General features: G+C 40.4%; 1 protein-coding gene across 1 annotated transcript; it reads left to right on the top strand.

Moving 5' to 3' along the window:
• Window positions 1–12,490: 12,490 nt before the first annotated feature.
• Ermap (erythroblast membrane associated protein (Scianna blood group)) lies at window positions 12,491–25,145 on the top strand. The gene is made up of 11 exons (XM_076862613.2): window positions 12,491–12,662; window positions 12,954–13,292; window positions 14,622–14,897; window positions 17,112–17,228; window positions 17,855–17,887; window positions 18,795–18,827; window positions 20,908–20,928; window positions 22,018–22,038; window positions 22,137–22,163; window positions 22,636–22,662; window positions 24,433–25,145. Exons 1-11 carry the CDS (start codon window positions 12,491–12,493, stop codon window positions 25,143–25,145), a joined length of 1,779 nt encoding a protein of 592 aa, XP_076718728.2.
• Window positions 25,146–26,388: the final 1,243 nt, after the last annotated feature.

The raw sequence follows: 26,388 nt of genomic DNA, 5'->3' as shown, positions 1-26,388 counted from the left end.
CAGCACCACATACAAACAAAGATGTTGTGTTTGCCAAAAACTAAAGAAAAAATAAAATACTAAAAAAACAAAACAAAACAAAAAAAAACAGTATGATGGTTGCCAGGGGCTGAGGGGAGGGGGAAAGGAAAGTTATTGATCAACGGATAGAGTTTCTTTTGCAAGATGAAAAGCTTCTGGAGATGCATTGCACAAATGTTAGTACTAATGTACTGTACACTAAAAATGGGTAAAATGGTGATTATCTTATACCTCAATAAAAAAAAATGAGTACAACCTTTGACTAAGCAATTTCACTTCTAAGAAGTTAACCTAAGTAAACAATCAAACAATTATAAGAGGGGAAAAAAAAAACTGGAAAGAACCTACATCTTTATATTAGGGGTTGATAACATGAATAATATGCAGTCATTAAAATGACATAAAAAGTTATTGTCATGAGATGTTTTTAGTATATTAAATAAAAAAGCTACAAAGAAGCATATACTGTCTAATTGTACTATTTATTTACAGTCTAAAAAAAATTATACACATGGAGCTGGGCATGGTGGTGCAGGCCTATAATCCCAGCAACTCAGGAAGCTGAGGTAGGAGGATAGCAAGTTCCAGGCCAGCCTCAGCAACTTAGCAAGCAAGACCTTGTCTCAAAATTAAAAAAATATATAGGACTAGGAATGTAGCTTAGTGGTAAAGTACCCCTGTGTTCAATCCCTAGTACAAAAAAAAAAAAAAAAATACACATACAAAAGAGAATAGGTGAAAACACATCAAAATTGCTAATCCAATTTACTTTAAAGAGTAGGGGTTATTTTTGGCTATAATCTATATTAAACATATTTCACAACTTAATAAAAAAAAGAGTAGGGGTTATTTTGATCTTCTTTATGCTTTCTGTATTTTCCAAAATTTCTTCAGTGAACATTTATACTTTAGCAATCAGAAGACAGTACCATAAATATTATTTTAAAATTTTTATAAAAATAAGAATTGGAATGTTATTAGTAAAAATAACCAGCCAGAGTCCATTTCAGAAATCTTGACATGATATTGGTAGTTAACATTTGTGTTACATTGTACAGTTGATAAAGTTCATTTAAGCTCTGGACTAGATCGAAACTAGTTAAAGGGCAGGGCCTTTGGAAGGCTTAGAAAGCCAGCTAAAACAGATACAGGGAAGAAAGGAGAGGAAACGCTAAATTGGAAGACTGGAAAAAGTGGTACAGATAAAAGTGGAGACAGTGTGATAAGGTGGCTTGGGAAAGGGTGAAGAAGAGGATAAACTGGGGGTGGGGGGTGGAAAATGGGAAGGAGATTATGCTTTTGAGTGGCAATAGGCAAAAAAGAATTTTCCAGGAAGCAATTATCAGATTCCAGAGAGGCACAGGACTGGAGATTCTGGTTTAGGATTCTTCATCTGCAAGTTGAAGGTTGGTGCTGGGATTGAGTACATGCTGAGGCTGAGTACCACCTATCCAGGTTCCTTCTGGATTCTCTCATTCTCTCTCCCACCACCTTCAGTGCACTCTTGTCCAGGCTGCAGAATTCCCTGTTGGTGGAATTACTGGTCAGAATTTATATTAATATAACTGTGAAATATTTTTGCAGTTGAGGTTATACTATATCAGATTGTATTCACTTTATTGACTGCCTTTTCCCCCCTGGAGTTAAAAATTGCCTATCTTTTATTTGCTTCATTACTTATGCCTCCAGCTAATTCTTCTGCAAACTCTCCATCACCACTATAAAACATCTTTTCATCTAGTCATAGGAACCAGGCTATCTACCAGTGTCTTTTTCTTTTTCCTGGTGATGCTCCTTCTTAGACCCATCCTCCTCTGGCTCCAAATTGTCTTCTTGGCCTTTCCACACAGCTTTTATCCTAGGATTTCCCCTAATCCTGGGGATTTCTCTTCTCATCTCTCCTGGGCCAAATCCTGTGCTCCTGGATCTTATGTATTTCCATTCTCCAGTTATGCTGTCTTTTTGGAGGAGTATGTTCTCCAATAATTCCCCAGAAGGGTTTCATGGGAAGTCCTTTTGAATCCTTACTTGTAAAAAAAAGAAAGAAAGAAAGAAAGAAAGAAAAAGAATGTTAAAGGCATTATCTAGCTTCTCATAGGCTGAACTCTTGCAGAATCTGATTGATTCTGACTTCTGTTACTTCCTGCTTAAATGTTGTTTGTTGTTTTCTGGAGCATTTGGGATTCTCTTTTCCTCTTTATCCTTGTGTTCTGAACTTTTGCAATAATGTGTACTGTGAATCTGTTTTGTTCATTGTGGTGGGCACTTGGTGGCCTTTTTCAGTCAGGAAATAATAGTCTTCAATTCTGAGAAACATTCTCTGTGATCAGTTCCCTGATTTTTAAAGTCTTTACTCTCTTGTGTTCTATTTCTTGCTTTTGTTTATTCTACTTTATAAGAAATTTTCTTGAATTGTATCCTCCAACTCTTCTATTGAATTTTTTCATTTCTGCATACATTTTTTTCCCCATGTAGGGGATCCAACCCAGGGTCTCACATATGCCAGGCAAGTGTTCTACCACTGACCTACACCATCAGCCCCTCTAGTACAAAAACCTTAATTTCCAATAGTTTTTCCTTGTTTCCTACTTTTTTTCCTCTTGCTTTTGCATTATGGATTCAGTATATTCTCTTATTTCATGTTTATGTAGATACTAATTGTAATTTTTCTGGACCTTCCTTCCTTCCTTCTTTCCTGGTCTTGCTGTTTTCCAGGCTGGCCTTGAACTTGGGATTCTCTGCTTCATTGCCCAGAGTTGCTGGGATTACGCTGTGTGCAATTGTGCCTAGTTTCTGGTGTTTTCTGCTTCCTAGATTAGTTTTTCTTGTTTATTTTCATCTCTAGCTTTCAAGTTGGAGTCTTTCCTCAGGTAATAATAGTGTTCATCATTTAGTAATTGACCTACATGCTTCAACAAATTTAATGTTTACAGCAACCCAATGAGATGGAGCCATGCCCTGGGCCATGCCCTGAGCCAAGACTGAAAGCTTCTCATTTGAGAATTAGCTTTCTTCTTATTGGTATCCCAACCCTATAGGCACCTAGATTAGATTTCCAGAAGTGTTCAGTGAACCATGTTTATATAGCCAGAAGTCCAGAGGAGAATTTTTTTCTTTAAAGCAGAGTGTGATTGAATATTTAGATTTTGACCTCTGAGTTGTTCAAGTTTTCCTGAAAAATAAATTAAAAAAAAATAGGGACAAAATCAAGAAATAATTGAGAATAAAACTATTATAAGTAAACCTAAGTTAAAATTAGAGTTTATCCATTATTATGTATATTGTAGCCTTGATTTGGAGGGGAAAAGGTGTGGAAGCATACAGGACAAAAAATATCATAGAGGGGCTGGGGATGTGGCTCAAGCGGTAGCGCGCTCGCCTGGCATGCGTGTGGCCCGGGTTCGATCCTCAGCACCACATACAGACAAAGATGTTGTGTCCGCCAAATACTAAAAAAAAAATAAATATTGAAAAAATTCTCTCTTCCTCTCTCTCCCCTCTCTCACTCTTTCTTAAAAAAAAAAAAAAAATAGAGGTTGTCACTAGATTTGGGGGATTACAATGAATGATATCTGTATCTATTATCTATTTTTCTCCCGAGGTTATAAACCCAAAAAGAAAATTTCAGAGAAGAAATTCATTTTAAATGTGATTTAGATTATTTGATAAAGTTAACGCATTCCTTGAGGAAGTAGTAAAAATACTAATTATGAAAATTAAATTAGGAGCTGGGGTTGTGGCTCAACGGTAGAATGCTCGCATCGCATATGCGAAGCCCTGGGTTCAGTCCTCAGCATCACACAAAAATAAATAAATAAAATAAAGGTACAAATAAATAAAATAAACGTATTGTGTTCAACTAAAAAATAAAATATATAAAAAGAAAGTTAAATTATAAGTTGGTTCAATCACTTTGGAATGCAATTGAATATCAGCTATACCCTCGCAATACCACTTCCAGGTACATATTCTCAGGAAAACTTTACACTCTTAAAATTATTGAGGATCTCAAAGAGCTTCAATTATTTGGGTTATGTTTTTCAAAATTTGCCAGATTAGAAATTAAAACTTGGGGTGATGGAAATGAGAAAAGTTTATGATGGGTACCAAAATACAGTTAGAAGGAATAAGTTCTAGTGTCTTATGGTAACAGTAGGGTGGATATAGTTTACAACAATTTATTATTTATTATGTTTCAAAATAATTAGAAGAGAGGAGTTTGAAGTTTCCCAACACAAATGAATGTTAAATATGTGAAGAGATGAAAATGCTAATTACCCTGAGTTGATCACTGTGCATTTTGTACATGTATCAAATTGTCACACTGTACCCCATACATGGGTGCAATGTTGTGTCAGTTAAAAGAAGTTAAAACTGATAAATAGTAAATATAACTATCACTTCACTTAAAATAAACATAATATCCACATTACATGTTAACATAAATAAAATGTTTTCATAAAAAAAACCCCAACTATTCTCTGAGAAAAAAATTTTCAGGAGAGTGGCACTGTTTTATATTTCTGGAAATCTTAAGTGGCTAGACAGTCACTTAAGCAGACAGCTGTATTCTCATATCAGCTGTTTCTCCCAATCTGCAACAGCATGTTGTGTGATTGAAGTGTATATAATTGGAAAAGGAGCATTTTGACAGCCTTTTTAGATAATCTTGAATACTCTTCTTTGACACCGTGCCAAAACTCAGCAAGTGGTAGCTTCCTAAAGGTTAATTGAGACATGGACTCTGAAACCGTAACAATGAGCTTCTTGTACTCCATTATAGTAAGACCCACTAGTTGATCTTGCATTTTGAATGGATCTTTTCCTGTGCATGATTTTGCAAGATGTGCATTGGTCACCTGAAAATTATTGGTATGCTGACATATGCGGATCTTCCAAAGGTTGACACATTTCATTATACAATATTAAGAAATCCCACTCAGCCATACCATTACCAATCTCATCAGAAAAGTCTTTCATTATTGGGAAGTTATTAGGCTCATGGTAACAGATAAGAGTTTTTCAGAATTCTAATTTTCACTCAAAAGACTGTATTTTCTCCTTGGCAATCAACACTGCCAGTTGTTCTTCTTGAGATGGAAGAAGGTGTGCCTCTTTCCTTTGGGAGAAAATGCCCGACAAGTCCAAAGTCTGAGTGACCATAGTTTGTGAGTTGTCCTCCCAGGAAGAGTGACACTCCGTGAGTTGAGTGACTTCTTCAGCCCACAGGTCAACCACCACTATATGTGTCCTTGAGAAAGTTGTAAGACTGAGAAGCAGCAGAACTGTTTCCTTCCCCTTTGATTTCACAGAATATTGAAAAAGTATGTCTCCAAGTGTTGAGATGTAATAAAATTAGTAGCTTTCACTGCAGTTTGGTGTCACTCATTGATGTGCATTAAGGTGCCAGCAGTTTTGTCCATCATTGCTTTTGTGGTGTCTCTGAAATGTCAACACAGTGAAAAAGGCAAATAGCACCATTGTGTTAATATGAACATCATTTTGACCTGCCTTGTGGACCTCCTGAAAGAGTCTCAGGGATTTTCAGGTCTCATGGATCACACAACACACACTAAGAACCGCTGTCCTGAAGGAGTTCTGTACTTAGGAACTGGGAAATGGTTCTATCATGAATTTCAGGTCTAGGGATGTGGCTTAGTGGTAGAGTGCTTGCCTAGCATGTGTAAAGCTATGGGCTCAATCCCCAGTAACAGAAGAAAAAGGGAGGAAGGAAGGAAGGAAGGAAGGAAGGAAGGAAGGAAGGAAGAAGAATTTCAGAGCATCACTGTTTGTAAAAGAAAAAGAAATAACCCACATTTCTTTAAACAGGGGACCAGACAAACTTGATATATTTGCTACTATACAGCAGTGAATGAATGTTCTTGAACTCTGTGAAGCAATCTGGGTGAGTTTCCTTTCATTTTCTTTCCTTTGGAGATGCTGGAGAATGGTGCTGGGCCTTGTACTTTGAGTGAATTCCCAGTGTCTTAATTTGGACTCACCCAAAAGCAGAATGTGAAGCAAACCCTTCAGTGCAAGTTTATTTAGAAATGATCCTAGGAAGCAGAAATGGGAGTGAGAAAAAAGGAAGAAAAGCTGAGACAATGGGCAGTATTGAGCTACTTATGACTATAGGCTGCCCTGCTCAGTCCCATTGGGAACTCTCCAAGGAATCAACTAGAATATGGCTCAGAAGTGTCCCTCTGAAGGTGTGAGGTTGGGGCATTTCCCACTGACTCCCATCACTACTGGCTGATGCCCCTGAGGCATTAACTTGGGTGAACTTTTGGGTTGCCCACAGGCTGAAAAGCCTACAGAAACTTTGTAGAAAGTTTTACAGAAACCTGACACAGGTAGGTAAGCAAAGTGCCTGTGCCTATGAACACATTGGCAGCTTGCCTTCAGGTCTCAGTTACTCTGAAACTGGATGAATTGAGGGGCCATGGTATGGGCCACCACAAGAACCTGCTAGATTTAGAAAATAATATTGAGTGAAAAAAGGAAATCATTGTACTCACTGTGTAATGAGGGCATCTTTATAAAGTTCAAAGTACTAGAAGTATACAATACATTATTAAGAATAAATTATGGATATATGGGTATAAGACAGGCGGGAAAGAGTTTATCACATGTTGAGGGACAGTAAGCACGTTTGCTTATTGGAAAACACACATCAAGGTGTGGTTGGAGATAAAGGTAGTGAATTAAAGAACGTGGCTAATTCGTGGGTGTCTCTGAAACCAATCTTCTAATTTACTCTGATTTGAAAAGGGAAGGGGGGAAAGTTTTTCGAAAAGGGTGTGATAGGATCAAATTGTAGCAGAGGGAATCATTATTGGCTGTGAGCAGTGGAGGAAAAGGGAGTCAGGATAAAGGTCCCTTAGGCCCAGTGGCCCTCAGTGGTTCCCTCGCTGTTAGGGAGTCTCCTCTTTGCTGTGCTCCTTTATCAGAAACAGACAGGCAGGCAGGGCGTTGCTTGTTTGTTTATAGAGACAGCAAGAAGGGAGTCAGTGGGGCAGAGGGAGCCCCTGGCTTGGGGCTTTGGTCTTTAGAATAAAATATGAACTCTCCCCAGGCTCTCCTCCTGGGACCCTTCCTGATGCTCTGACCTGGTGCCTGACCTCCCTACATGGGGCAAGGAGAGTTCCCGGCTTGGAAACTCCAGCTCTGTTGCTGAGGGACAAGAGACCCTGTTCCCAGAAGTGGTGAGTTCTCTTTCCTCTTTTCATTCTTTTTAATCCTTTAGATTTCTTGGGATTCTGAGGTTCAGTGGAGAAATAATCCGTTTTCTTCTTATTCAAGAATGTCTTAAAGGATGAAATTGGACAGCGGCTAACTGTCATTTAAAGAACATAAAAGGGGGACAAGGACAGACAGACTTATCTAAAGACTCTAGCTATTACTGTCATCATTATTAATATTATAACCAATGTGTATTTAGCCTGGGTCCTGTGCTGTGCGATTTCAGACTGATCATTTGTAGACTGGCAGGGTTTTCTTAAACTGTTTGGGATTGGCAAGGGACTGTCTGTTGTAATCTTTATTTTTTTTCTGATTTATAAGTTTTTAAAATTCAACAGTTTCAAATTTAAGATGTAAATGACTGCCTGGGGAAAAATATTTCCAACATGTGTAGTGGAAAAATATTGCTTATATGAATCATTTTGGAAACTATTAAGAAACAAACCCTCCAACAAAAAATGAACAAAATACATAGGCAGATCATTGACAAAATCCAAATAATAAATGAGTTATCAAAGAAATTCAAATGAAAATGAAAGACCATTACATTTTTAGATAAGAGATGCCATTTTGTTACTCACCAAAGCAACAACAAGAAGAAATTTTTAATTTATAATATCTACTGAGGGCAAGGTTGTGGGGGGAAATAAGTAATTTATCATACTTTGAAAATTGATATGAGCTTTCTGACGGGCAGTTTGGTAATGCAAATTACAAGTCCTATTTTGAAGACGAGAAACTGAAGGCCTAAGAGTTTAAATGACTTGCTTAACCATGTAAAGTCATACAGGCAGTTAGGGGCCACTCCACCATTAGGACTAAGCCTCCTGATTCCAGCCCATCAATCAAATGAACATCGCTTGTAGCAATGTTCAGAACAGCAATGAATTAGAAAACAATGGAGATATCCTACAATTGAAATTATTTTTAAAAGTCTCAATGTTTGTGATGGAATGTTGGAGCCATTAAAAATATTTAGTGGTATTGGAAAATGTGTATCCTGTAGTGCTTGATGAAAATATCAGATATCAAGATGATAAAGCATACCCTATTTTTTAAAAAAGGTTATATACATGCATGGAAAAAAGATTTGAATAATTGAGCTGGAGTTATAGCTCAGTGGTAAAGTGCTTGCCTAGCATGTATGAGGCACTGGGTTCAATTCTCAGCACCACATAAAAAGTAAGTAAGTAAGTAAATAAATAAATAAATAAATAAATAAACAAAGGTATTGTGCCCAATTGCAACTAAAAATTAAAAAAGAAAGATTTGAAGAATATTATAAATGATTCAAAATTGGGAGGGGGATTTCTAGACTTTCTTACAATAAGTAGGAGAGAAAAAGCCCCAAATCGTGGCATGTATGTTAAACTTTAGGAAGTGAAATCATGCTTTATATTTATTAGGGGAAATATCTTCATAAAGGAATTCCATGATAATTATTCTGTAAAGTGAGGAATCATTTGATCATTTTGTAACTCATGACAGAGCTATGCATGCAAACATTCATTCATTCATGCATATATTTACCCATGTTTTGCATTCTGCTTCCAGAAAGGTTCTGGCAATTTCACTTGCATAGTACCTTAACGTGTGCATAATTGCCTTGCTGTTCTAATTGTAAAAGGTCAACAATATCTTCTTTCAGGGTTGTTGTCAGTACTAAAGACAGTATTCTTAGAGTATCTGAGATGCAATAAATGGGAGCTATTGTTAATATAGAACCATATTGCAATTAAAAATATATTTGATGCCTGTAATCCCAGTGACTTGGGAGGCTGAGACAGGAGAATCGCGAGTTCAAAGCCAGCCTCAGCAAAGGTGAAGCACTAAACAACTCAGTGAGACCCTGTTTGTAAATAAAATATAAAATAGGGCTGGAGATATGGCTCAGTGGTCGAGTACCCCTGAGTTCAATCCCTGGTACCAAAAAAGAAAAAAATGGACATGTATGTCCATGTTAATTCAGTCATACACTAATATAATAGTGAGTACTATAATGTTCATACATGTTACATGAGAACATGATGGGGGAAGGGCCATTCTGGCCAATCAGATCAGAAGAATCAATCCTAGAAATCCATATGGTGACCAAATGGTTCTTACATCCATTAAAAAATACCCACCTGGCAGTGCTTCTTAATCTTACCCTCTACACTGTGGGCTAGAGGTCCCCACTTAGCTACTGTAGCTACCTACAGCATCTGTGTACTCGACTCCATGGGGACCTCCAGCCTCTGCTTCTGTTCTTTCTCCTTCCCTTCTTCTTTTTTCTTTCTTTCTTTTTTCTTTTTTAAATACACGACAGCAGTGGAAAGCATTACAATTCTTATTACACATATAGGGCACAATTTTTCATATCTCTGTATATAAAGTATGTTCACACCAATTCATGTCTTTATACATGTACTTTGTTTTTTTTGCATTACAATTCTTAATACACATATATACCACAATTTTTGTATCTCTGTTTGTATATAAAGTATGTTTACACCCAATTCAAGTCTTCATATATGTACTTTGTATATTGATGTCCATCACATTCCACCATCCTCCTTCCCTTCTTGATCAGGCATCTCCTCCTCCTCTTAATAACTTTGTTTTCTGACAATCAAAATACTGTATCTTTGAGGCAGAAAATTTGGAAAATATAAAGGAAAATACACAACAAAAACCATAGGATGACCTTAATCCTCTCCCTACACTCAGGAGTAGCCACTGTTTAATATCTACATTCTTGCCTATTTTCTTCCAAATCATCATACTATATATAGTTTTTAAAAACTTATTGTAGTGACAATTCCTCAGGGCTATTAAAGATTATTCTCCCATGTAATTATGAAATGCTTTGTAGTATTCCATTGTAAGAATGTACCATAAATAGTTAACTGTTCCCATTTTAGTAGGTTGTTTTTAGTTGTTTTTTTTTTTTTTTATGAATAACTGTGTGATGCTCATCCTCATCATTAAACCCCTATGCAAATCCTTATTTATTTCCTTGGGATCATTTTCTGGAAGTGAAATTTATGAATTAAAACTTGGCATATTCTTGAATCATTTTATAATTATTGCTAAATTGTCCTTGTGAAAGAGAGTTTGCCCATGTGTGTGACGACGCTGGGTATTATTGCTGTTTATAATATTTGAGTATTCAAAGGAAGACAAGTGATGCTTAATCATGGTTTTCACTTGCTTTGCTCTTGTGACGGAGAGTGAGTACTCTACTTCTGATGTCATCCTTTCTTAGGTTAGTCTGTTCATAGAGTTGCTTTCCATTCATTGGCAGCTTGGTGATGTGCTTCAGGGAGACTCCTCTCCTGAAGTCACCTCAATTGCCTTTTTACACAGAACAACAACCTGATAGAACCTCACTTGCTTTTTAAATTTCCAGCATCCAGTGCAAATCACTTCACATGTATTTCTTTGATCCTCACTATAACCCTCTCTACAAGGTAGGTGCAATTATTAACTTCATTTTCTGTGGGGTGTGGCTCAGTGGTCCAGTACCCTGAGTTCAATCCCTGAAGTTTGAGAGGAAGTTTGGAGACGAAAATTAAGCTGTCTAGGGCCACCAGCTAGGAAATGGCAAAGCCAGGACTAGAACCTCTTAAGCACTTCATTAATTGTCTGCACCTAGGAATTCAGGTCCCCTCTTATTTGATTTCAGGCAGCCCCTGTTTAGCTGGGAGTTCTGGGTCACATACTGGGTATATCTACTAGGGTGTGTTTTAAAATTACTAAGAAGTTGAGGGTTTTGAGAATTGTGGGGATTTCTTGATGAATTAAACTTTTTCATATTCACAAATCATTTGATAATTATTGTTAAATTGTGGGGATCCTGGACCCTACTTACTTTCAACTTCAATAATAATTAGGTAGAGAGTTTTTCTCATGTACTTAATTTCTTTTGTTCAGTTTCTGAGTAACTGATAACTTGTAGGTAAGTAGGTGAGATGGGGTGGGGTGGGTTGGGGAGGGAGGGAGGGAGGGAAGGAGGGAGGGAGGGAGGGAGAGAGAGAGAGAATATGAATGAATGAATATGAATTGTCCTAATGTAATCTTAACCTCACTTTGGCCTCCTGTTATGTGGGATTACAGGGTCTGTTGTATGCGTCATGATTAAAAAACAAAACCAACTCTAAACCAGTGTGTTTTTTGCCATGAGAAAAACAGAATTGGATGTTTGAAGCAATAATGCGTTCAGAGCTTGAAGTTCACCTTTGGCTTCTCCCTTTGAGACCCCTTCCAAGTCTCATTTGTGTCCAATCTATGACTTGTGGCAATAGGCTTGCTGACCTCTACAAAAACCTCCTCTTTGGAAAGGATCTGAAACTGTGAGAATTTGAGAGTTCTGTCTTCCAAGACTGTATATAAACTTTATCCTCACTGTAGCATGAGAAATTCTTTTTCCTGTTGAAGGAGTCGCAAACAGTAGCAAGTGGGTGGGGGCAGAGTTTCACAGTAGGAACACTGTGGGGTGTCCCTTGGACAAAGCACACAGTGATCTCTACCTTCCAGGGATAGTTCAGTAATAATAACATCTCCATATTGTCCTGTGTGCAGCTGTGGTCTGTGCTTTGTACTTTCCTGCCTTTGAATTCTCTCACTGTCCTGTGAAGGCCTCCTCTTATAGGTTAGGAACCTAAAAGGTGCAGATGTTATACAGCTTTCCTGGGGATAGTAAATGGGTAGAGTTAAGACTTTAATCCAAGTCTTTTCAACTCCAGACCCTGAGTTTGTAGGATTAGTACCTTTATGATGAAGGGGAAAGAGCTTGAAGATTAGTTTGTTGCATGTCAACTTGAAACACCATTAGGGAGGAGCTCCAAGCTATATGGTGGGTGAAGATTAGTTTGAAACAGGCATTTCTCAAGCCTGGCCTGGAAACTAAATGCAAGAGGCCAGTAGTCTGACCAGTACTTACTTGCTTAGTTCTGGGTATACATTCTCATTCTCCCAGACTCTTCCTTTTGCCTTCTAAATCATACTCAGTGTTCACTCATCTCATCCCCATCATTATCCTCATTCACAGTTTTTATAGATTTAAGGCTCCCAGAGCACTTAGCTCCTTCTACCCTCACAATAATGCTGCAAGAAGGCATGGTTATTATACCCATTATAAAGATGAAGGAACAGCATTTCAAAGAAGTTCAGTCACCCTGTTACAAGGGAGTAAGTAGTGGAGCTGGACTTGAAAGCAGATCTGTATAGTTCTTGAATGCAGGCCATGGGGTCTGGTTCTCAGCCCTACCTCCTGGGTGATACGGTCCCTCCTGTCAAGCTCACCAGAGTTCTTCTCTTTGTCTTAGTTCGGAAGGAGATGGCAAGTTCCCCTGGCTCCTGGTTCTCTCGCTGCCTCATCACTCTGGTCATCCTGCAGATGCCTGCGCACCTGTCAGGTAGGAGTTTAGGAATTTCTTTCCCTGCCAGGGACAGGATGTCTGATCTTGGAGTCTCCAGAATGAGGAGGCGTGGCTTGAGATCTTATTTCTTTGGGGGTTCCCTTTTTCTCCCAATCCTTCCCAGTGCTTTTCGTAGGCTATATCCTTCCCCCAGTATATCCCCATCCTTATCCCTTCCCAAGTTCTTTCTGCTACATTTCTTTCCATCCCTTCCGAAGTCGTTCCTCCTGCATCCTCCCCTCCCAGATCCTGATTATCTTTCCCCCCTCCCTCCCCGGCGCCTCCCAGGAGATGTCAGCAAGTTCCACCTCGCCCCGCTAGGGGGCACAGCCGAGCTGCTCTGCCCTCTGTCTCTCTGGCCGGTGTCGATGCCCGTGCAGATAAGGTGGCTGCGGCCCTCCCGATCGCAACGCTCCCAGGCTGTTCACGTGTTCCGGGATGGAAAGGACAGGGATGAGGATCTGATTCCGGAATATAAGGGCAGGACGACGCTGGTGAGAGACATCCAAGAGGGAAATGTCACGCTGCGGATCCGCAATGTGACCCTTGAGGATCGAGGTCCATACCAATGTCAGATCCAGGTCGGAAACCTGAGTCGAGAGGGCACCGTGACTCTGCAGGTTGCAGGTTAGGACGGGGTTGAGGTGCCTGGGGTCATTTGTGGCAGTTAGATAGGCTTTGTCAATACCTGCTTTGTCCCTCCTTATCTAGAATTTTCTTTGATCTGCAAGCACAGTTTTGACTGCCTGGATGGTTCAGCCTTACCATTTGGTCCCACTGATTTTGGAGGAAGCAGTGACTCTGGTTTCTGATGAGGAAGGGACAGGGACTTTGAAAAACACTGTGCAATGCAGATCCTGGTTCTTTGCTCTTATTATTAAGGAACTCATAACTACAATTGTAAGGAAAAGTCCTCAAGGGCCAGAATCCTGGATGTGACGTGGATATACTGAATGGGTCCTCTTCTGGGCTTCCAGAATACTTAAAGATCCAGGAAGGTAGAGACAGTGTTTCTCAAACTATCTTCAATATTTAAAAAATCAGCCTACCCCAAACTCAACCCAACCCAAGTCCTTTGCATTTGCTTGAGTGATACCATTTCCATCTGGTCACACACTGATTTTGGTCATAGCTTAGTCACACACTGAAAAGAACAAGTAAATCAATTCCTTTAAAATATACAAGGGCTGGGGAAGTGGCTCAGAGTTAGAGTACTCACCAGGTCTGGTGTGAGTGAGGCCCTGGGTTTGATCCCCAGCCCTGAAAACCAAAAACACAATAGATGGTACAAAGACTCTTCTAGTTTTTTTTTTCTTCTTCTTTTTTTGTGGTGCTGGGGATTGAACCCATTGTCTTGTGCATTCACTCTACCTACTGAGCTATATCCCCAGCCCCCAAAGACTCTTTCTAAACACAGGTCCTTTGAGGTGCAAAATAAATTTTTAAAAGGGACTGAGGTGCTAACTGGGTGTGGTGGTGCATCCCTGTAATCCCAGCAACTGGAGAGGCTGAGGCAAGAGGATCGCAAGTTTGAGGCTAGCACTGTCAACTTAGTGAGATCCTATCTCAAAATAAAAAAAAAATGAAAAGGGCTGGGGTTGTAGGTCAGTAGTAGAGTGTCTTTGGGTTCAATCCCTAGTATTACAATCAATCAATCAATCAATCAATCAATTTTTTAAAAAAAATCCTGGAAAGTGGGGAACAAGGTATCAGAAGAACAGGTATCATGAGCACTTACAGCTTTGGGTGGATTTCAATTATATTTGGGTAAAGCTAGACGCTGTCTTATCCCATTGGGAGGAGAATGGAGGAGTGAGGAGAAAGTAGGCATTAAAGTGTCAATAACAGTTCATCAGAAGTGGACGGGGGCTCTGGCTAGAACCATGCCCTTGCTGAGGCCCTGCCAATATATTTCTGGGCTGGTTCAGCTAGGCAGTCTCTGCTCTCCAGTTCTAGGTTCTGATCCTTACATCCACATGAAGGGCTATGATGCTGGATGGATTCAGCTTGTGTGCAGGACGGTGGGTTGGTTCCCACAGCCTTGGGCCCAATGGAGGGACCCGGAAGGCAGAAGGCTTCTATCCCTGTCTGAGGATCACTCCCTGGACGAAACCGGACTCTTCCAAACAGCAGTGTCCAGCAGAATCAGGGACAAAACTCTGGGGAACGTGTCATGCACCATCCGCAACATGGTCCTTGGCCGAGAGAAGACCACAGCCATGCTTATAGAAGGTAAAGGCTGCAGTGATAGGTCTGGAGGAAACTCCTTACCCTACTGGAAACCTTATAAAGACCTTTCAAATGCTTTAATTTCTAAGAATAAAGCATTTATATTGTAGAAAACTTGAAAGTATAGAAGATTTTAAAGAAACCAAAAAAATGGCCTATGATGTCACAACTTGTAGAGAAATACTGCTAACATCTTGGTGTATCTCTTACAAGACTAATAGTTGCATGTATTGCTGAATAGTGTCTGTGTGTGTCTCTGTGTGTGCTTGTGTGTATGTATTCTTGTACTGTTCTTGTACTGGGATTTCCCTTCACTTCCCATCATGAGTATATTTTGCCCATGTCCTTAAGTAACTCTTCTTATGATTTTAGGGGCTGCATAGTATTCCATTGTACAGCTATAGAAGACTAAGATCAATCAAAACCTAATTCTGAATGTTTCCCAATTTCTCCTCACATTACCACTAATGATGTGATGAAAGTTTTTGCATGTGATTGAGAGGTGACTCTGATTATTTTCTTAGAATGTGTATCTGGAAGTAGAATGAATAAATTAAAGGGTATAGACCTTTTCAAAAGACCCTTGAAATAAGGAGTCATATGGCAGAGAACAGTGGTTTTAAAGCCATGAAAGATAGACGGTGGCTGGAGTCTTGGGGTAGAGAGGGGTCATGGACATTTGCTAATTGTGTCCCTTTTTTATCCTTCTGTTCCTCTCCCCTCTTTTCTTTCTACTGCCACTGTCCCTCTCTGGATGCTAAGTGCTTAATCTGACTGATCTTTACATCTCTCCAAGTCCTTGGGGATGGAGACCCTTATCACCCCAATTTACAGATGAGGGGAACCGGGCTGAATCTCTAGCCTAGGATCACACCATGGTTGAGCATGGAGACACAGCCAGTTTGGGCTTGCCACCACTTGTTATAGCCCTCTTCTCTCCTTTCCCTTTTTCTCTTTCTTCTTCCTTTCCTCCTTCCTCTCCTTTAGGCCTGCTGTTATAGCACCTAGAGTTTATTTTGCTGCTCCTTCTGGTGCTGGGTGCAAAGAGATTGCTTTCTGCTGTTCCAGACCAGAGCAAAGAGGTCTGAAGAGAGAGGTAGTGGGAGCAGACCGGCTCATGAGAAGGCTCTGGGTGATTACTCAGCAGAGCACTTGCAGGTCCCAGGATTATTTTTTTAAATTTATTTTTCAGTTTTAGGTGGACACAATATCTTTATTTTTTAATATTTTATTTTTGCCGCAGTCTCTGGCTGGGCACAAATCACGAATCTCCACACAGCTTGTAGATTCAAACAGCAATTCTTTATTCCCGAACTCACACCGGCCGTCTACAAACACACTCTGGGGGAATCCACGTTCTCTGCCCAAATCCACTCCGCATGGGCTTCTGTCTCCCAAAATATACTGTCTGACCCTAAGAACTCAAGAGGAACTCAGCAGCAGGATACGCCCTATTCTAAAGGGGAACACCCTAATCTCCTATTATGCTAAACTGCCCTATTCTAAAGGGGGAACACCCTAATCTCCTATTATGCTAAACCGCCCTATTCTAAAGGGGGAACACCCTAAACACGGATCCTGCCCTGGTCCTTGAGCAAGGTCACCTTTCAGAAGTCCTTCCACTAGACAGCATGGGAGTAAGCTGGCAAGGAGATTGTCATACCTACTTGGCTGATGGCTCCCAGCATATTTTTTTTTTAGTTTTCGGCGGACACAACATCTTTGTTTTGTATGTGGTGCTGAGGGTCGAACCCGGGCCGCACGCATGCCAGGCAAGCGCGCTACCGCTTGAGCCACATCCCCAGCCCACAATATCTTTATTTTTATTTTTATGTGGTGCCGAGAATCGAACCCAGTGCCTCACGCACTAGGTGAGCGCACTACCACTTGAGCCACATCCCCAGCCCCCAGGATTATTTTTCTATTGAGTTTGGGGCAGGATGAGATGAGAAGCTGAGTTGAACCCATGGTCTTCAGGCAGGGCCATCAACACCCTTCCTGAGACATTAAATCCCACTTACCTTTGATGTCCTCCAGGGTTTGAGTTACCAAGAGAACAAAGACCCTCACCCATCTTGGTCAGATGATGACCAAGAGGTGATGGTCATCCCTAGAGGTGATGAAGGCGGCTGGGATGCACCTGACTGTTTGCATCTGAGGCAGGAAGCAGCTCTCAGATGTCTTCCTGGGAGTACTCACTGGTGGTCTCTGTTTCAGCCCCATCCCCGGGCATGCTCTCCTCCTCAGCAGTGGCGCTGGCTGTGGTCCTGCCTGTCCTGGGGCTCCTCATCACAGTAGGCATTTGCCTCATCTGGAAGCAAAGAAGATCAAGAGGTAAGGAGATGGGAAGGGAGCCCAGGGTGGGAAAAGACCAGGAGAAAGTGGATGTAGGCAGGATGCTTATCTATAGGTTGGAGCCCCTGCAAATTGTTTGGGAGAATACTGATAGAGCCACACCCCAGGGACTCACATTGCAGAGGGAATAAAATTAACTGCAGAAAGGCCCTTGGCAGAGCTATGAATTCTTATCCTTTGAGGTATTAGACAATAATCAGTCACCTCAGCCTTTTAATAAATGAATAAATTAGAGCCTTCTAATTAGGAAATCCAATCATATTCATTGGATAAAACTCTCATTAAAATGATCACATTCACAGGATCTCATGATTGCAGTGAACTCGGAGAGTTATATAATCCAACGCCTTTCCCTCCTTCTGATGGTTTGAAATCCTCTAATCTTTTCAAATGGGCACACACCCTTGGTCCATATTGGGACAATTAGCTTGTTAGTAAAAACCCTCCCTAAAGACCAGCTGAGGGCTGGGGGCACAGCTCAGTTGGTAGATCACTTACCTAGCATGCACAAGGCCCTGGGTTCAATTCCCAACACCACACACACACACACACACACACACACACACACACAGACCAGCTGACCCCTTTTTCTCTCTTCCTTCTAGAGAAGCTTCTCTATGAACAGGTGATGGAGGTAGGTAAGTGTCCTGGGCTGTGGGGGAAATATTTCTGTTTTGCTGAATTTTATATACCCAGCATTCACTAATATAAGTTGTATACCTGAAAATTCCATCTTCCACTGTCCTTGGTGGTGGTGGTGATGGAATCTAAATCCATTGCTTCTGGTTTTTAGAAGCTTTTATTTTAATAGCTTTCCTTCTGGTACGTTTGGTGATTTTTGCCTGTGAGCTCATTATTCACAGGTTAAACATGGAGAAGCTTTTATTCAGTCAATACATAATTGATAATGGTCTACTAAAGACCCTGGATCATACTAGATTTGGGAAATCCAATGGTGAGCAAAAGCAGACAAAGATTCTGCCCTTCTGGAACTTTCAGACTAGCCAGGAAGATTATATGAATTAAATATTTACACAAATAAATATGTACAAATGCCACAAAAAAGGTTCTATGAAAGCCGAGCAGGAGGAATCAAGCAGCTTGGGGCCTGAGATGGTAATGTTTGACTTGAAGGATGGTCAGAGAGAGTAGTATTTAAGTGAAGAGCTGATAAGGCACAGAAGCAAAGGGGAGAGATGATAGGGCTGGATCATGGGAGGCCTTGTGGGTCACATTAAGGATTCCAGTCTCTTTCCTAAGAGCAGTGGTAAAGCAATGAATGGGCACCTTCTGATCAGAGTTGTGTTTTGGAAATCTTTCTCTGGCTACAGTGTTGAGAAGAGATCAGAAAGAGTAATATAGGATGTAGGGGGCAATTTGAATTGCCGTTTCTGTTGCCCAGATAAGAGATGATGAAGGACTAGATCAGGGAGTGGAGAAGATGGATGGAAGTGCACAGGTTCAAGAGCAGGTAAACCAATAGGAATAAGGAATTGTCAAAGTAATAGCAAAGAATCTCATTTTATTTTCCTTTCCTTCCTCTAGAAAATCTTCTTGCAGACCATGCAAAAGAAAAAGGTAATTATACATTAAAAGTAAAATATAAGGAACAAGTAACATATTATTTCTCCTTATACATAATTACCAACAGTCTGTTAACATTATTGGAACTTAGTTTCCAGCATCAAGGGGCTATGGATCTGATGGCAGTGAGGAGAGGCCCATGGTCTAAATGAATAGGTCTGGATCATCATAAGCTGTCTTTATCAGCCTTTCCACCAATCACTGAAAAAAAAATCTGCATTAATATATCTAAAACATATTAATATGTTTATATGGGATGTATGAGGATCTTAAGAGTCCATATGATCGTGGCATGAAAAGAGGGTACAAGGGAAGCATCACAAGCTCTATGACACCTGGTCTACCACTAACTTACAGGTCTTGGAAAAGTCACTTTGCTGCTCTGAGTTTTGGTTTCCTCATCTGTAAAATGGAAATAATAAGTTCTCTTATCTGATTATTTTCAGTATAAAAAAAGACAATCTTCTGGGTACAGTGGTGCACACCTGTAAACCCAGTGGTTTGGGAGGTGGAGGTAGGAGGATCACAAGTTCAAAGCCAGCCTCAGCAACGTTGTGAGAACTTAAGCAACTTAGTGAGACCCTGTCTCAAAACAAAATATATAAAGGACTCGGGGTGTGGCTCAGAGGAAATAGGCTCAGAAGAAATACTTCCTGGTACAAAAAAAAAAATAAAAATAAAACAATCTATCATAGTGCCTGGAACTCCTTTCCCTTCTTGCCATTTCATTTTCATTAATTGAATGTGTGCTGTGAATCACTGAGGGTAAAAGTTAGACTCTCTATTGAAGCTTATCTGGGAGGACAAGTCACTGGCCCAGATGGCTCCAAATTCAATGATGTTGATAGCTCTTCTCTTCCCCACTTATATCTCCTCTAAGTTGATAAGAATGTGGGTGCACACAGCAGACACTCTGGCCATTCTGCCTAGGTGTGAAAGGCCAATTTCTGAGGGCCTCTGACGAAGGAATCAGACAGACTTGGGTTTGAATCCTGCCTCTTTGGCAACTTACTGACTGGACACCTTGAGCCAATTTCATGTCCCTCTGAGTTTCAGATCATGCCTCTGTAAAAAAAAGGAATACTACTTTGTGCCACTCATATTCTTGAGAGGATTCAGAACATGCCTCAGTATGAGAAAATGACACAGTCGACGGAAGCTGTTAGTAGTGGAAGTTGCAACAAGAACCCATAAGCCCCTTAGTGTTCCACCATGTGCATGTACTAATATGTAACCAAAAAATCCCATCATTATGTACAACTATAGTACACCAATAAAAATGTGGAGAAAAAAGTAAATATCAAAAAAAAAAAAAAAAAGAATCAATAAGCTCCTAAAGAGCTGTGACATACTTGGCCTCCTTGCTCTAAAACCAAATGCCTAACCGTGCTCAGCCCTTAGCCCAAGGCCTGGTGGTGAACACAGGTGTTTGATTCTAATTCTCTGGGAGGGCCAGTGATAGGTAGGGGAACAAGTGGACCAGATGACCCTGCCAGAGAAACCACAAAGACTCTCCCATAGCATGTGAAGCATGACCCCAAACTCCTGCAGCTTCCAAATTTGTGAAAATTTTAACTTCAGAGAGTTGCTGTAGAGAATCATAAAGCCACATCAACAAGTTGATGCCAGGCTTTTAACTAGTTTTACACTAGCTAAAACACAATGCAAATGAAAAATAATTTGTGACAAATATGATATCATACATTTATGATATCATCAGCAGCAGACTATAAAAGGGTAGCAAGCTATATTACCACAATTACAAACATATGGAAACACTCCGACAGCAGAAATGAAACCAGACATTCAAAAGAGAAGAGAAAAGAGGAACCAAAATCTGGGTTAGGATGGGGCAGAGAAGGTGGTACCACCACCACTGAATTCCTGAGTCTGATTTATGGGACATGGTATTGGTATTGGTTTAGGGACTAATGGAAAATTATCCCTTTCCATTTTTTGGGGTGGAGGCAGTACATCATGGTGGGAGAGATGGTGAGCCTTCTAGGGCCCTAGGGATAAAGGGGCAAGAACCAATCACTCACTCCTTCCCCTCTCTCTCTCTCTTGTTTTTTAGGAAGACTCCATAAAGGCCTGAGTAAGTTCTACTCCTCCATAGCACAACTTCCTTATGCTGACATCCCCTGCTTTTGGATGAGCATTTCAGTTTCACTTCCTGGGATAGAAGGGAGGGGGCAAGATAATTCAAGCTCTGAGATGGGAATTCCTTGGCTCTCAGAGTCTTCTTTTCTCAAGTATTCCCAGCTTCTCTTTCTTGCACAACTGTTATCTAGTCTCTAAATGGGAAATGTTTTACAAGAGGAGAAATGGCTCCCATTGGTGAAACCATGTGGAAGTATCTTTTATCACCCTGTCATGGCCTTTCCTTATGTGGCGTCCAAGGCAGACGGATCCCCATTGACTGAATATGCTGGAGCAGGGTGCCTCCACCATTTCATCTATAAGAATATCTTTTTATTATTTAAAAAAAATCTGAAGACATGACATCTCAATTTTGTTTTACAAGGAGAAAATATACATGATAAAATCTAACAGAGATTCAGTGATAGTTTTTTTAAAAGTATTTATTTATTTTTTTAGTTGTAGTTAGTATACTGACACAATACCTTTATTTATTTATTTTTGGTGTAGATGGACACAACACAACGCCTTTATTATTTTTTTTTATGTGGTGCTGAGGATCAAACACGGGTCCCTCCGTGCTAGGCAAGCGGTCTACTGCTGAGCCACAATCCCAGCCGCTTATTTATTTTTTTATGTGGTGTTGAGGATCCAACCCAGGGCCTCACAGGTGCTAGGTGAGCGCTCTACTGCTGAGCCACAACCCCAGTCCTCCGTGGTAGTTTTAAATGAACTTATGTTTTATTCTTTTCCCACCATAATCTATACACATTTATTTTGTCATTCCCTGTGGATATGAGAAGCATTAGTTATTTGTCTGCTGGTAAGGTTTGGCTCACGTAAAAATTTGTTAACCTTCTGCTGTATCTTTGGGGACCCAAGGCCCATAGCTGGAAGATATTGCCATTATAGACATTCTTAATGGGGAAGTTCTAGAGTATGCCTATTGAGGATCTGCTCTTGGACTGTGGGTAGGATGGGACAGTAGCATTGTGGATATGTAGTAGCTCTTGATCTGATTTGTTCAACTATTTTTATTCTTTAGAGAAACTCCGGATGGAACTGAGTAAGTTTCTCATATTCTTATAACCTCCATACCAACTTATCTCCTGTTGTCCTGAGGTTCTCAGTGATAGCTCACCTGCTTTGTTTCTTCTTCCATAGAGTTGAAAAGAGCTGCAGCCAACTCAGGTGAGTGAGATGCACTTTCCCTATGTTTGATCCCCACCCTAAGAGAGTTCTTGATTTCTTTATTGGTTTAACAATTCCCTTGTGCTAGCTCTCTGTTACTACTACAAAATACTTGAGATGGACACCTTGTAAGGAGGAAAGGTTTGTTTTGGCTCACAGTTTTGGAGGTTTCAGTCAATAATTGGTTGGCCTGTTGACTGGGCTTTTGGAGAGGCAGTACATCATGGTGAGAGTGTGTGGCAGAAGATATTGCTCACTTCATGGTAGCAAAGAGAGAAACTGAAAATGGGCCAGAATCCCAATATCCTCTTCAAGGGCATACCCCAAGGACCTAACTTCCTTCCACTATGCCCCATCTCCTAAACCTTCCATCACCTCCTAACAGGGTCACAGATTGAGACCAAGCCTTCAATACACAAATCTTTGGGAGATATTCATGACCCAACTGTGGCACTTCTTTTATGTCTTTCAGGCTGGAGAAGAGCCCGGCTACATTTTGGTAAGTTATACTAATCAGATTGATTCACATTCAGAAGCCATCCTCCTGAAGGCTCTGGAGGTTGGGGCAGGAGGATCATTTTCTTCTGTAGCCTTAGATTTGGCTCCATTCCTTTTTAATGCAGACTGCAATTTAAAATTTTTAAAATCAAATCCATTTATTTGATTATCAAAAATTTTAAAAACTTTGATTTTTAGGAGTCACATTTAGATTTAGAAAGTTTACCCTCTTTTAGAACACTGATAAATATTAGGTTTGATTTTTTTGCACATTTTTTATGATTTTTGAGATTTTTCCTTAAGTTTATCAGTTATTTGTATTTCTTCTTTGTGAGTTGACTGCTCCTGTTCCCTTTAATTATTTTTCATTTGCATTTTAATTTCCTTATAATATTTTGGATACACAAGCATTTATTTTTATGAAGTCAATTTTATTGATATTTTCCTGTGTGGTCTCTTCAGTGCTTTCAGATTTGGAAAGTCCTTCCTATACTTCCATCAGATAAATAGTTACTGTTTTTCCTCTTTATATACACCTGTCACATTCACATTCTTTTTCTGTGGACCAATTTTCTTGGGTGATAGTGACAAGATTCTCAAAGAAGAAGTGTATGGGTTGGCAAGATACCCCAATAATATGGACTATGAAAAAGTTCATAATTTTATTCTAAAAGATTTACGTCTTTTAATGTTTCCTGTTCCTCTTGCAGCACTGGAGATTGAACTCAGGGGTTCAATCTACCACTGAGTTATATCCCCAATCCTTTAAATTTTTGTTTTTAAATTTTGAGGCAGAATCTTACTAAGTTGCCAGGCTGACCTTGAACTTGTGATCCTCCTGCCCCAACTTCCAGAGTAGCTGGGATTATAGGTGTGCTAATGGCTCTAAGTTTCTCTTTCAATTTATTCATATAATTTGCAATTCTACTGCTGTTTGAGTAGGTTGGTTCTTTTCACTGCTTTGAGCTCATTTCCAGTAACTTTAATTCCCTCTCATTTATACTCTCTGAAATGATCACTTGAAAGAATACTGGGTCACGTTGGTTGGAATTCTGGACTTAACAAAGCCTCCTATCTCACATTCACAGTCTAATTTACTCCCACCATCTCAACAGAATATAGATTTTGTGTATTTAACTCCCCAAGAAGAATGTGTTTCCTCTATTTGGGGCAAAAGTGAGACTCACTGCGAGCTTCATAACCAACAATTTCAAGCAAGAATTATTTTTCTCTATACTACTAATAATTTTAGGCAACAATTCCACTCTCTGTAGGAATGTGGCATAATCTCATGCATTAGTTCATTAGTGACAGCTCTATGATGTAGGCTCTGTTAGTAGTTCCATTTTACAGATAATGAAGCTAAGCTTAGAGATGATCAAGAAACCCAAGGTCATGTGACTAGCATATGGCAGAGCTGGGACTGAGACATGTGGCTGTGGAGTCTAACATCAAAGTCTATGTTTAAATCATTCATTAGATTTCTTTGGGACATTAAAGACAAAGATGTTATTTCCTAAGGATTAAAGAAGCCTCACAGACAGGTGAAGCACTTTCCCCTCTTTTACTTTGTACCCTGCCAGGTGACCAACTTCTTGAAAGACAGTATTCTATGGTTCTGGTTTTATGTGGCAGGGACAAGGAGGCTTGAAAGAAATGGGTCAATGATGGTGATTGCAGACCTAGAGATTATGGCTCTTTCCAAAGACACCCCAAAAAATCCCTTAAGACCTAGTCTTCCCAATCCTCATTTCTCTGTGACTTTCTGCAGTGGCAGTGACCCTGGACCCAGACACAGCACATCCCAAACTCATCCTGTCTGAGGATCGGAGATGTGTGAAGCTTGGTGACAGAAAGCAGCCCGTGCCTGACAACCCCCAGAGATTTGATTTCGTCGTCAGTGTTCTGGGCTTTGAGTACTTCACGGCTGGCTGTCACTATTGGGAAGTGTATGTGGGAGACAAGACCAAATGGATCCTTGGGGTGTGTAGCGAGTCGGTGAGCAGGAAGGGGAAGGTCACTGCCTCTCCCGCCAATGGACACTGGCTTTTGCGACAGAGTCGTGGTAATGAGTACCAAGCTCTCACCTCCCCGCAGACCTCCTTCCGCCTGAAAGAGCCGCCGAGGTGTGTGGGGATTTTCCTGGACTATGAAGCGGGAATCATCTCCTTCTACAACGTGACTGACAAATCCCACATCTTTACTTTCACTCATAGTTTCTCTGGCCCCCTTCGCCCTTTCTTTGAACCTTGTCTTCATGATGGAGGGAAGAACATAGCGCCTCTAATCATCTGTTCAGAACTCCAGAAATCAGAGGACTCACTTATCCCCAAGCCAGAAGGAAAAGGCCATGCTAATGGAGATGTGTCCCTGAAGGTGAACCCTTCCTTACTACCACCTCAGGCCCCAGAGCTTCCCCCAGTGATGTCCTGGCCCTCTGACCTGGGCCCAGCCCTTCAGGGGTTCAAGGCTCCTTCTTTTTAGAACTGTGTCCCGCTCCCATGACATCCAGCCCGAGGATTCTGGATTTCAGTCTCTTGGTCCACACCTGATCCTGCGACATCTCTTCCCTTTAACTGAAATCCAGATCCTTGTGTGATTTCAATTTGTACCACTTCTTTTTTAGGGCTCAATTCTGAACGCTGCCTTTCTTTTAGGGTTCCCATAACCCTGAAAAGCAAATGCTCAGTTTAGGTGATGTTGAACATGTGTCCTCAAGATTCAGGGAAAGGGTCCTCTACTCAAGGGGATATTTTTGAGTACTTGCTTCTGATTCATCCTGCATTTGGACTTTCAATGGTGCAATTAGATCCTCAGACCCTGACTTCTTACTTATTCTATCAAGGATTGTTTGCCCCTTACCCCACCCTCCACAACACACCTCTGGCCCCATCTTTCTCTTTCTCACTCTCAGTTTAGACCTCTAGCCGGCAAAGTCAGGTTTTTAAAAATAATAAAATTATACACCCTTCCTTCTTTCTTCAGGAGCTGGGGTAGGGCAGAGGGGTCACATGCCATCTTTTTTTATTTTCTTGATAATGTTTATAACAGTTTGGAGACATTCAGAGCAAATGTACATTTTTCAAAAGCCAATTTACATATTGATGATAATCAGGTACAGGAATTTTAAATACACCAGCCATAGTTCTGAGGATCCTCAGAAGCACAGTCAGGAAGCACAGCTGTAATAGAGCAATTCAGCTGTGTGTGGACTTGAACGGACAGAGATAGAAGAATAGGTCTGTTGTGGCAGATGAGTCAGAAGAGCCAGTCTGTTGCGCTGGCCATTTTGAATACTTTCTTGAGATTCAGAGAGGCCCCATGAGAAAAAAGTAACAGTTTTTTTTTTTTTTCCCCACAAGACCATTATAATGGAAGACTTGACTATTTGTGCAGCAAACGCCTCTTAGGTCAGAGAGTATTGATTTCAAAGAAGTTGTTGGTAGATTTCTTATTTGAAAGATAAGAAGGTGGGAGGATAAAATAATGAATCAGATTTTGGGGAGTGATATGGCTTATTTGTTGAGATACTGGCTATCATTTTGCAGATGGATATACAGTGTGACCCAGGAGAAACTAGATCTTTTTGTCTGTTTAATGGTCTTTCTATTAGCACTTATAACGGTGTTCTCCCAGAAAACAGAATCAATAGAATGTGTGTGTGTACATATATATCGAGTGGGGGAAGAGGATTGATAAGACTTGGCTCATATGATTATAGAGCTGG

Source organism: Callospermophilus lateralis, chromosome 7 (genome assembly GCF_048772815.1).
Source record: "Callospermophilus lateralis isolate mCalLat2 chromosome 7, mCalLat2.hap1, whole genome shotgun sequence".
Lineage (NCBI taxonomy): Eukaryota > Metazoa > Chordata > Mammalia > Rodentia > Sciuridae > Callospermophilus > Callospermophilus lateralis.
Note: the sequence above shows the minus strand (reverse complement) of the source record. Positions and strands in the feature narration are given on the sequence as shown.

Bases quoted from the DNA above. Each gene is read 5' to 3' on its own strand.
- Ermap (XM_076862613.2), top strand. From the start codon at position 12,491: ATGGGGTCTGGTTCTCAGCCCTACCTCCTGGGTGATACGGTCCCTCCT. The intron at 14,898-17,111 runs GTAAAGGCTGCA...TCTCTGTTTCAG, and splicing joins CACAGCCATGCTTATAGAAG to CCCCATCCCCGGGCATGCTC. The intron at 22,039-22,136 runs GTAAGTTTCTCA...CTTCTTCCATAG, and splicing joins GAAACTCCGGATGGAACTGA to AGTTGAAAAGAGCTGCAGCC.